The sequence below is a fragment of the Crocuta crocuta genome, unplaced genomic scaffold (genome assembly GCF_008692635.1).
Source record: "Crocuta crocuta isolate KB4526 unplaced genomic scaffold, BGI_CrCroc_1.0 scaffold7, whole genome shotgun sequence".
Classification (NCBI taxonomy): domain Eukaryota; kingdom Metazoa; phylum Chordata; class Mammalia; order Carnivora; family Hyaenidae; genus Crocuta; species Crocuta crocuta.
Genome location: NW_027531904.1, coordinates 10,306,726 through 10,319,108, shown reverse-complemented (window position 1 = coordinate 10,319,108; position 12,383 = coordinate 10,306,726). Strand labels below are relative to the sequence as shown.

The following is a 12,383-nucleotide window of genomic DNA, read 5'->3' as shown; positions in this document are numbered from 1 at the left end:
GTCGGACGGTATTGCTTCTAGTATTTATTATTTTAAACAAGTCAGTACCTACTAATGAAAGGAAATGAGAGATGAGGGCCACCTGGCTGGCTCAGTCCATAGAGCACGCGACTCTTGACCTCCGGGTGGTGAGTTCAAGCTCTCAAGCCCCACATTGGGCATAGCGAATACTTTAAAAAAAGGAAGAAAGACATGACAGTTCTCACTACCTGAGGATGAAGCATCATTCCTATTTTAATATGTTGGTTTCAAGTCCCTTTTCCATTTATTGTTTTTGTTCCAGGGAATGTAATTGCGACCCTGTGTTTGTCGGGTGAGTTTTCCTGAACGTGGTGCCGTGATTTGTCCCCACACTGTCTCTGTGAGATGTCATTTTTAACGGCCTTGTGTTTCCTTAGGAGCTTTGTTTTTAGCACAAAGTCTGCCATGAGGCATAGTAGTTTTGGGGGGGTGGGGGTGGTCTCCGTATCAGAACTATCTGGTGAACCTTTAAATAATAGTTTTGGTTGTAAAACGTATCAGGCAGATAGAAACGTCCCTAACGTGTGAGCCTTCGGCCTCACGGACGGTAGAAGGAGCGCGCTGAGCAGACGTGTCCTGTAAGCTGCATCGCATGAGGTCACCGACAGCGCTGGACGCCTCCCTTCCCCGTCTGCGGCCGCTGCCCTCACTTGTGAGGCTTCGTTCCCTGCTTTGCCTTGTTGACTCCCTGCCCGGTCACACGCCCCCAGCGGTGGCGCCGAATCTGGGCGGGATGAGGTCTCTGTACGTGGCGTGTTCCGTCTGCCCCTGCTTCTTACCAGCGTGCCCTCGGGGCGCACGGGCGTGGTGTGCTCTCCGGCACGGCCGCACCCCGGTTCCGTCCCGACCTGGTCGCAGACGCTCAGGGCTGTGTCCCGCCCTGTAGACACATGCCCGCACACCGTCTTGCGTGCGTTTCTTGGCGCCCGTGAGCACCGCTTGCCGTGGCCCGTGTGCCTGGGAGGAGAATGGCCAGGTGAGCACGCGCGTGCAAATACATCTCCTCTCTCAGCGGGTGTTGCCCAGCATCTCCGAAGTGGTTCCGTGCGCCTGCAGCCCCCCGGCAGCGAGGGGAAAGTGCGCTTCGCCTCTTTGTCAGCACTTGGCGCTGTCCGCCTGCACATTTGGCCGCTGTCTCATGACGGTTCTGAATTTTTTTCGTGTTTATTTTGAGAGGGAGAGACAGAGCATGAGCAGGGGAGGGGCAGAGACAGGAAATCCCAAGCAGACTCCACGCTCTCAGCACAGAGCCCCACGTGGGGCTCGATCCCACGGAACTTGAGATCATGACCTGAGCCGAGATCAGGAGTCAGAGGCTTAACTAACTGAGCCACCAGGTGCCCCACACAGGATGGTGTTAATTTCCATTTCCCTTTTCACTAATGAAGCTGACTGTACCTCCATCCCTCTCTCCCTGCCATTTAGATTTCTTCTTTTATTGTAGAAAATGCTATATTTTTTGTTAGGTTGTCTTTTTCTCGCCGCTCGTAGTAATTCTCTGCACGTTCTAGATGCGAGCTGTCTGGGGGTCATGTGCTGAGACTCTGCCCATTTGGCGGCTTTGCCTTTTCACTTCCTCACCCGTGTCTTCTGAGGACTGGATGCTCTTGACTTTGATTTGATACAGTCACCAGTGTGTCCCTGTTACAGCGAGTGTTTTGTGTTTTACCTGGTGACATTCTCGAGTGGCAGCTTTGGGTCCGAAGCGTCCGTTGTCAGTGGGATGCGAGTCTGGAGGTGGAAGGTGGAACTTGCAGAGACTCACCTGGGCGTCGGGTGCCGCCGACGGGAAGCCGGGAGCTACGGAGTCTCCCGGGGAAGTAGGGCCAGCCTCTCCGAGCGGCGCTTGGAGGAGGTGACGGTNCCCCCCCCCCCCCCCACAGCAGCGGGCTGTGCCCCTTGAGTCTGGGCCCATTTCTGCCCTATCTGTTCAGGGGGCCCTGAGGTCCGGGGGTGCTGTGTGCAGGGCAGGACCCTGAAGACCCAGGTGTGGCCGTGACGGTAGAAGGAGGCACTAACCAGCACTCGTGTGGCTGGAGGCTGCCCCGCGTCCCCTCGCCTTTCTGCGCCGCTGAGTGGACAGGGTCCCGCTGACCCATGGGCTCTTGCTTTCCGTTTTCCGCACAGACGGTCTCTGAGTCCTCGGCCCTTCACTCACTGCCTTCAGTTTGCGTTTTTCTCCTCCTCTTTCCCTGTGATCTAGGATTCACTTGTTGTAATAATCCGTGGCAGAGGGAGGGGCCCAGGCTCTGCACGTGGGACTTCTTTGTCCACGTGGCTGCGGACCCCCCCACCTCCCTGNGGGTGGTCACACACAACTTCCAGAACCTGATGCAAATTGTGCGGGGTGGGGGGGCCCCTCACGGGTCCTGAGCCCTCGGTTAGACTTCCTGCGGCGGTGGGGGACCCGCGTGGCTTCTCCTCAGTAGGGCGTTTCCCACGAGGGGTCGGCGGAAACACCACGCCGGGCTCCCCTCTGGGCCCCACCCTGTGGGCCTCGTCGGGGGCTCCTCTGGTAACCTGTCCTCCGGGTGACACAAAGCCCCAGCACGGCCGAGACCTTCATCCCGGGACCCTGGTCCGCAGGCACAGCGCCCTGCACGGCGCCGGGTTCCGGGCCGCACGCACGCGTCCCTTGAGGGCAAGGGTGGACCGGTTCCGGCGCCTGTTTTCTGCGGGAGGACAGAGCAGCTCTTGTGCTGCTGTTCATTCGTCACGTGCTGTGCTTCATCTCCCCACGTGACTCGGGGCAGCCCCTCCCTCCCTCCCTGCCCGCTTTGCGCACGTCCGTCATCGTCCTGCACGCCCCAAAGGGAGGGTCGCCCCGGGGCAGGCGCTCTGTCCCCATCCCCGTGCCCTGGGACGCCTCCCGCGTCCGTCATGGTCCAGGATGAGCTGAGACCCTTGAGCACATCCAGGTTCCTCCTACATGGCCCCCGCCGGCCCGACTCCGGCCCGCTCTGAGCCGCCCCGAGCCGCGCACCGGCCCCGCGCTCTCCTGCGCCACTGCGTTCCCTGGTGCTGCTCACGAGGGAGTCCGTTTATCCCCCGCGGGCCAGTCCTGTCTGCCCCAGGGTGCAGCTCGGATGCGGGCTCTCCACGGAGCGCTTCCCCGAGTCCCGGCCCGACCCTCCCCGAGACCTCCTCCAGCGCCCCCACCTTCCCGTGGAGTTCGGGGACCCTGAGGGGGAGCAGCCTCCCCGCAGCGATTGTCAGAAGGCGTCGGCGCTGTGGCGGCTGGATCGCGGCTTCAGCTCCAGCAGATGACGTCGCAGTGTCTTCCCAGCTGCCTGTGCCGATCGGTGCCCCCACACGGTGTGACGGAGCCCCGTCCACGCCCTTGCTCGCCCTTGGCATCACCCGCCATCCCAGCCTTCGCCGCGTGCTCCCGCGCGGGCCGGGGCCTCCCCAGGACCGCCACCCGCCTCCCGCCTCCGGGACAGCTCCGTGCGCCCTTCTCTCTAGAGCCGCAGCCCGCGGGCTGCACTGGGATTCTTCTGGGTTCCTCCGGCTGGAGCTGAGTCCCCAGGGGGGCGGGAGTGTCACCGTGTCCCACGTGTCCCTGCCGAGAGGGAGTGGCTGAAGGAAGTATGTGTGTCCTCGAGTTAATCGTCTGTCCCTTTCTCTGATAAACGTAATGCCTTTCATATTTTATTAAAACCTCACTCAAATGGCTCTTAAATAGTATAATTTGCCAAGCATGCTTTTGCTTTTATTTCAGAAGTGCCTTTGTGATTGTGGGAAGGAGGAGTGAGAAACGAGATGGCCGTAAATCCTGAAATGGAATTTATGACGCACCTGTTTCATTCATCCCTCCCCCTCCCCGAAGGCACCACGTTCATTATTTTGCAAAATGTTATAGAAGATGGACTCCCCCTCACTTGGGACGGAGAGAGCCCCTGACGTTTGTCTTTGTGAAGTTCACGTTCATTTTGAGCTAACGTCTGTAGGTCAGATGACGTCACTTTAAACCGTAGCCGTGGGGCTGTCGCGAGTGTAAGCTGGGGAGGATTTGTGCGTCTGTCCTGCGCACGTGCGCTGACCGCTGCGCCCTGTGCCGTTGCAGGTACGGCGTGAGCCCTGAGAACATCATCCTGTACGGCCAGAGCATCGGGACCGTCCCCACGGTGGACCTGGCCTCGCGGTACGAGTGCGCGGCCGTCATCCTCCACTCGCCGCTGATGTCGGGCTTGCGCGTGGCTTTCCCGGACACCAGGAAAACGTACTGCTTCGACGCTTTCCCCAGGTGAGCTCGCGCCCGCGCAGCGCCGGGGCGTCCGCCGGCCGGCTGCAGACGCCGCCCTGTGCCGTGGGGCCCCGGGAAAGGTTTCCAGGACGCGGCCGGGACTCAGACCCTGCGCCGGGCGCCCAGGAGGTGCGGGGGCCGCGGTGACCCAGCCTCCACCTGAGGCTTGTCCCCTGGGCCGCGCTGCCCTGTGGGGCTCTCCCAGGCGGTGCGCAAGGGCCGTGCACGGACTCACGTCCGGGAGTTACTGGCTCAGCTGTAAGGGGCAAGATAGAAGGAAACGTGCCCACGAACCCTAAAAATACCCCCCCGTTCAGTGTCCACTCGTCCGTGTAGACGGGCACATAGTGTCAGACTGCAGAGGGCTCAGTGCAGCGCGGGATGAGGCCGTTGGTGGTCTCCACGCTCACGTTCAGGCCGCGGGCACCGTCCGTTTGAAGCCCCGCACTCTCAGTCCAGCGTGCAGCTGAGGGAGCGGGGGAGGCGAGCCGCTGAGAGGCCGCTGTCCCGGTGTAAGCACCCTGGGACCCCGCCCACCTTGTCCTGCTCGCCCCCTTACAGAAGCCCGCCTCCCCTGCCCGAGTGCATGGACCAGAGCCCCTGCCTGGGTCCTCCCGGCCGGCTTCCTGGAGGCGGCAGACCTACTGCCCACTCGCCCTGCTGTTTTCCCGGAATCCCGCTAATGGAAGGAAGGGAAACGGGTGACAGCCACGCTCCAGATGCAGACACAGTGAGCCAGTGGCTCCTTGAATAGCTCTGTGTGAAAATTTTACTTGTTTTTATTTTTTAAGTCTGAGTCGAGAAGGGGCGCCTGGCCGGCTCAGTTGGTGGAGCGTGCGACTCACGATCTTGGGGTTGTAAGTTTGAGCCCCACATTGGGTAGAGATTACTTAAAAAAATAAAAAATAAAAAATTTTTTAAAAAAAGAAAATTTGGGCTTGAGGCAAGTATTTTTTTCCTAAGAATGATTTGCCCCCTGAACGTTTCCCGCCACCCATATTGAAACGGTCTGGGCTGCTTACAGCCGGACTGGCCTTTGTGTAGGAAAAGCCCGGTTTTAGGGGTTTGATCGAACCCCTCATGGCCGTCATTCTGCTCTTGCTGGAAGCGAAAGAACCCCACTTGGTTACCTAAATCTCTGTTGCCCAGAGAAGCCCTCTGTTAACACCTTGGGTGAAGTTGAGTTTTGTGCAGCTTGTGCCAGGGTTTATTGAGATGCGACTTCATGAGAAGGCTGAGCTGGCCCCAGATTCCGGGCGGCACAGCTGGGCATGCTAAGCGGGGGCGGCGAGTGTGCAGCTCACGTGCGGCCTGATTGGTGCCGAATCGGTAATGAGCGGGGAGACGTTTGGCGTGTTGGCGGGAGTGATGTCGCCGTGGCAACGGATTGACTCAGTTGCTTCCTGACTCAGATTAGCGTATACCTTAAATACAGCCATGGCAGCAAATTGCAGCTTATTAATTAACAGTAAACTAGCAACTAATCCTTTCAGGGTTGATCTGAGCCACCAAGCACGGGGCTCAACATTTCACCACCCGCCTTCCGTCACTTAACTCTTCGCGAAGGCCTTCAGAAGGTGGTCAGGTCACAAAGTACTCATTTTACAGATTAGGAAACTGAGGCTGAGTGAGGTGAGCGTTTGCTGAGTTGGAACTGGAAGGCCGTTCCTCCTCTTCAGCGCCCTGGGGGGATCAGGACAGATTTCAGACCGTGAGCGGTCGTGTTTATATTCTCTTATGGGGCCCGTTGCTACCAAATGGCAGATCTGTCTGCTTAAAGGAAGGTATTTCCCATTTCCTTTTTATATTACAAAAAAAAAAAAAAAAAGAAAGGAAGAAAAGAACACAGAAGCAGGGGCGGCTCGGGCGGTTGAGCGTCTGACTCTTGACTGCAACTCCGGTCATGATCTCCCGGTTCGTGGGTAGGAGCCCCGAGTCGGGCTCTGTGCTCACAGTGTGGATGGAACCTGCTTGGGATTCTCTCTCTCTCCCTGTCCCACTTGCACTCTCTCTTTCTCAACATAAATAAGAAAACTTAAAAAAAAAAAAAGGGAGTCGTGATCCTCATTTGGTGCGTAGCTTATTTTCCTTGACGTTCAGACTCCGACATCTACCTGGAGACGCACTGACCAGGCTGGGGAGCTTCTCCTGAAATGTGCGTCGTGGAGCGCGGCCCAGGGCCGTCCCGTCAGGAGATGCCTTTCTAACTGAAGTAACTGGACTCCCAGATCCTCAGAAGAAGACGTCTTGTTAAAATTAAACAGGACGAGAATGGATTGGTCGTGCGAGATTGCAGGCTGCTCGACCACGGCCGAGCCCGGCCGGTGGGGATTCGCGTCTCCCTGGCACGTCCCAGTCTCTGACACACGTTTTGTGCGGTGGTCTGGAGGGCTGTCGCCTGCACCGGCTCCAGCCTGCGGGAGCAGTGCCTCCTGGGCTTAGCGCCCCCTTGGTGACGCGGAGGTGGGCTTTCCCGTCTCCTCATGTCCCGGCGGAGAGCGAGTGAGGTGCTGCACGGAGAGGGGGAAGCGCCTGGCCGTGGAGGAGGCTTCATCTTTCAGCAGCGGGGTCCCTGCAGACATTGATGCTGTGTCCCCTCCGTAGCTGCGGCTGGGGCCAAACAGAAGGGTCACCGGCGGGGGCCGTGGGGGGCACCCAGCAGGATCCGCATCTCTGGCCGCATCCATAGGTTACACGGGGGTCCCTCCGTGGGCGAAGCCGCCCGCCCAGCCTGCCAGCAAGGCTTAAGGTCTTGAGTTCCTCTTCGGGAGATGTTTTCAGAGCCTGCAGCACATTCCTTTGAAGATCCTCGAATATTCCTCCTTTGAGGATAGATTTGATTCTTGTAAACAGTCCGAAATCACTCGGACCCAAAGCTGGGTGCTGCAAGCTAAGCAGCACAGTGTTTATAACAAACGAGGCATCAGCATTTAGGAAATGAGGCTCGTGGGGAATTGTTCATCGATTCCGAATCCGTCTGGCCAGCAAGACGCAAGCCCTGGGCCGCGTGGATTAGGCATTCAGCTTTCCGAAGAGACGCGCCGTCGGACGTGCTGAGTTCTAGCCTGTTTATTATTTTAAAGAAATCTTCTCTCAAAAACATGAGCGTGTCAGAAATATTAGTTACTGGATTGTTAGCCTGGAGGCTTTTCCGAGTTCTGTTTTTAATGAAATACTTGAATGAAAACACGACGACCAGATGCCGTGTGGGCATTTGCCCGGATCCTGGAACAGAACAAGGGCATCCATGGAAAAACCAACAGAGATCCAAGCAAGGTCTGGAGTTGAGGTCACGGGGGCATGCTGACATTGGTTTCTTGGTTTTGACCAGTGGACGGGGACAGCGGACGGTGTGAGGCTCACGGGGGGCGGCGGGAGCACATGGGAACTCTGTTAGAGTTGCACCTTTTCTGGAAAAACAAAATTATCCCCAAATGAGAAGTTTAAGTTAGTTTTCTTTTAAGTTTATTTATTTTGAGAAAGAGAAAGCAGGGGAGGGGCAGACAGAGAGAGAAAGAGAGAGAGAGAATCCCAAGCGGGCTCCGTGGTGTCAGCACAGAACCCAACTCAGGACTCGAACTCATAAACCACGAGATCATGACCTGAGCTGAATCCAAGAGTCGGACGCCCACCTGACTGAACCACTCAGGCGCCCCTGAAAAGTTTACTGAAAAAAAAAATACTGGGAAGCTATTGCCTCCCTCGCCCGTGGATGCCGACTGGGCCACGCGGGTGCGGCGCGCGTTATCCAAGGCGTCACTAACAGCCCTGTCTCCCCCCGCCCCGTTCTGTGTTGCAGCATTGACAAGATCGCCAAAGTGACCTCTCCCGTGCTGGTCATCCACGGCACAGAGGATGAGGTCATCGACTTCTCGCACGGCCTGGCCATGTACGAGCGCTGCCCCCGAGCCGTGGAGCCCCTCTGGGTGGAAGGGGCTGGGCACAATGACATAGAACTTTACGCACAATACCTGGACAGACTAAAACAGTTCATATCTCACGAACTGCCTAACTCCTGAAGAAGACGCCTCGATTGTACCTCATTNTGCCTGGAGGCCCCTCCCGCCTGCTGCCTGCCGTCCCCGCCGGTCACCACCTGCCCACGCAGGACCCTGTCCTTCTCCACCGATGTTCTCAGTATTTGACCCGCAGGCCTCTTTCGGCCACTGGATGTGTGGGTTCCATCCGTTTGTGAAGCTGTGACGGAACATAAGCAGAAAACTCGGGTGAGGAGAATTCCTTTAAGTTCCGTTCCCAGGCTGGTGTCTCTCCCCCCAAACTCATCAGTCCGAGGGTGACTTAGTGCAGCTCATTCCCTGGACCCACGTAACGTAACTGGAATATTCTTAATCAAAAGAAAACTGGGGTTTTTTTTAAGTGTACATTTATTACTCGCCAACAGAGTTTTAATATTTTGACTGTCTGGTGGGTCTATCAGAGCCCGGCCGCCTCTCCTTCTGTAAAGCCCCCCCACCCCCCGCAGGGCTCTTTTAAAGTACTGTACATACTTGGAATTGCATTGTGCATAGATTCTTAATGGGTAGTTTTCTTTCGTCGGACTACAAACTGCAGATCCCTCGTTTGTAATGTAAATGACTGAATACATTTTGTTAATATGTTTTTATTCCTATGTTTTGCTATTAAGAAATTTTATAACATTTCCAAGACAAAAAAAAAAAAAAGAATTACAAGTTTATGCTTTGAAGACTTTATGTAATTAAAATTTCACTGAACTAATCTTTTTAGTTTAGGACTTACCTGGGTTTTGACACTGGACTTGCACCGAGGAAGCATCGGAAATGGAAGATGCTTCAGCATTGCTACACTGCTCATCTTGGTTGGGGGTTGGGGTTTGGGGGTTCCTGGGTTTTCTTTTCTTTTTTCTTTTCAAATTTAAAAGCCTTAAATGTACTGTAAGCCTCAGACCGCCGCACAGCTGGGCTGCGGATGGTTGCCGGTCTGTTAGCGCTGCGTGGGCGCAGCTCGCCGGTGGGTCACGGAATAAAGGATGCATGGATCAGAGCACGTGGTCGCTTCTTCCTCTCCGCGTGGCGAAGGGCGCGAGTGGGAAAACGCTTCAGGCTGGTTCAAGGAGAAACCCTCCGGGCTTTCTCATTCCACTGCCCGGGCGGAGTCCGCGGAGGCTCCGGGCACGAAGCCCATGAGGAGGGCACCACGGCCGGGGGGCGGAGGGGGGTCCCGAGTCATGGGTGTCCCTCGGTCGTTGCAGCCCTCTGACCACTGACCCGAAGCAGCACGTGGGCGGTGCGGTCCGCAGCCCTGGGAACAGCCCTCCCCAGCACGCCCAGACAGGGAGCGTGGGCTCGATGGAGGGGGAGGGGACGGGGCGGGCGCACGTGACTGTTCCCGCACAGGGAGGCTGCTTCCTCGTCTTGGGTCCCGGCCTGGAAGGGGAGCCTTGATGTGGCTTGTTTGTATCCACTTGAGGTAGCTTGTGTTTTCTGACTCCTGACTCCTTTCCCAAAACCAAGGAGGGAGTTTTGCCAGAGTTCAGCGTGGGGCCAGCCTTCCACCGAGGATGGGGTGTGTGGTTACCGTGGGAACCCGGCAGGGAGGCCCCATTCACAGCAGTAACGGAAGCAAAACACACCTAGCAACGGGCCCAGAAGGTCTGGTCGCTGGTGTTTTCCGCTGTAAGGTGGATTTGGGATGCGGACCACGTCTCCCAGTAGAAAAAAGCTAACGTTACTGAGTAACAGGGAAAAAGATCTTCCGAAGCGGACGTGTGACGTGGCAGGAAAGTAAAGACCACGTGGGCGGTGTGCCAGGTGAAGACAGAGAGGGAAGCGGAGCGCTGGCCCCACTTCTGTCTCGGGTGGAATTCGCTGGACCGGATTAGCCTACGCCTTGGCTTTCCAGTCAGGTAGAGCTCGGGGGACGGGAAGGAAGGCCCAGAGCACCCTCCACGGGGCGAGACTAATCGGTAAAACCACATGATCCCTTAGTAGACACGGCCAAAGCATTCGATCGATTTCAACGTCCGACTCCCGGGTAAAACCCGAGCAAAACTCTTACCATCCTAAGACTAGAAGGGAACGTACACAGAGGGTCTCCCAACACAGACACAACAGGCCTTTTACTGAGCAGTGAAACAACAGAAGCATTATCTCTCTTTAGACTGCGAGTTAGCCATGGAGCCACTGCCCTCACTTCTGCTCAGAATTACAGAAAAGACCCTAGTGAAAGAGAGAGGGAGAGAGAGGGAGAAAGACAGGTAGGAAGGGAGAAAGAAAAAAAGAAAAAGGGAATGAAAGAAAGGGAAGGAAGGAAGAGAGAAGGGAGGAAGAGAGAAGAAAGGAAAAGAATAGGAAAGCAGGGAGGGAGGGAAAGAAGGAATGAAAAACATGGCGAGAAAAGAGATGAATATGCTCTAAAGCCAGACTATTGTGAGGGTTACACAACTCACTGAACTTAACAAAAAAAACAATCCAAAAGTGCTCTTAAGAAATGTAGGTTTTATAAAATGCAGATTATACCTTAATAGAAATTTTAAAAAGAAATAGCAAATAAATAAGACTATTATTCTTGGGTTAATATTAAGGACCTGAGAATAATCTAACAGATGATGTACATGACACATCCTGGAGAAAATTATAAAACTCTTTTTTAAAAAGACATTAAAACAAGGGGCACCTGGGTGGCTCCATTGGTTAAGCGACTGAGTCTTGATTTCAGCTCATGTCACGATCTCAAGGTTCATGTGTTCAAGCCTCACACTAGGTTCGCACTGAAAGTGCAGAGCTTGCTTGGGATTCTCTCTCTCCCCCCACCTCTTTCTCTAAAAATAAGTAAAAGAAACTTTTAAAAATTTTTAAATTTTCTAAAATATTTTTCAGTGTTTTATTTATTTCTGAGAGAGAGAGAGAGAGACATAGTACGAGCAGGGGAGGGGCAGAGAGAGAGGGAGACACAGAATCCGAAGCAGCTCCAGGCTCTGAGCTGTCAGCACAGAGCCCGACGCGGGGCTCGAACCCACGAACTGTGAGATCATGACCTGAGCCGAAGTCGGACGCTTAACCGACTGAGCCACCCAGGCGCCCCCCCAAAGTTTTTTTTTAAAAAGACAGTAAAGAAGAACTAAATTAAAGAGAGCTATACTATGTCTATGGATAAGAAGGCTCATTTTTAGTTCTTCCAAAATAGAGCTGTGGGGCTAATAGGACCCCAGTACAGATCCCAACAGGGTTCTCTGTGCAGCCTGACGGGGTGACCCTGCATCTGTCCACGAGAACTAAGGGCCGAGAACAGCCGGGGCACGTGGAAATGAAAACGGTCGAGAAACATGTTTTCCCAGATACGAAGAACTGCAGGTGAGAAATCTCAAGACAGAAGCCTCAGGGCGTCTAGATTCTGGGGCCTAGAAAGCCCTTCCGGGCCCCCAGCTCTGGGCTCAGCGCCACTTCCGTATTCTGTACTTGCCCGACGTCACTGTTACTATTCACAAAGGAATACATGTCTAGATTTGACTTATTTAAAAATCTAAAGCTTTCACAGTAAAAATAAATAGCATGATCTAGTGACAAAGGGGAGGAACGTTCTAAAACATGGCAGATAATGGAACGATACATGTAATAGTCAAAGAATGAGGCACTCTGCGGGCACAGGAAGTGAAGAGATGTAAGTAAGAGGTCCTCCGTCTGTAACAACCACACGTAGATTCAATCAAAGTAGCGAATGAATATATCAAATAAATACACATTTCAATAATGAAATGGCATGTGAAACTGCAAAGTTGGTATCAATATTTGAAGAGGTATTTGAAGACATTATTGCCGATAAATACAGATTTTATCAACTTAAGTAGATTTGACTAGTAGAATGCCATCCTAAGTTGTTAAGTTGGTGTAAATACTTGAATTGGAATGCCCTTTGGTGGTGAGGCTGTGGATAAACGGGTACTTTAAAATTATACCGCGGGGCACCGAGCTGGCTCAGTCAGTAGAGTGTGCGACTCTCGATCTCAGGGTCGTGAGCTCAAGCCCCATGTTGGGGGCGGTGGGCTTTAATAAATAAATAACTTTAAAAATCTTTAAAATTATACTGTTTATTCTGCCCACCAAATTAGTGCAAACGTTCTAAAGTATACTTTGAACCA

The 12,383-nt window shown here is 54.4% G+C and overlaps 1 protein-coding gene across 1 annotated transcript; it reads left to right on the top strand.

Annotated features, from left to right (window-relative positions):
* Positions 1-3,783: 3,783 nt before the first annotated feature.
* Positions 3,784-8,306, top strand: LOC144240045 (alpha/beta hydrolase domain-containing protein 17C-like). The gene is made up of 3 exons (XM_077774285.1): positions 3,784-3,789; positions 3,999-4,267; positions 8,067-8,306. Exons 1-3 carry the CDS (start codon positions 3,784-3,786, stop codon positions 8,284-8,286), a joined length of 495 nt encoding a protein of 164 aa, XP_077630411.1. The 3' UTR covers positions 8,287-8,306.
* Positions 8,307-12,383: the final 4,077 nt, after the last annotated feature.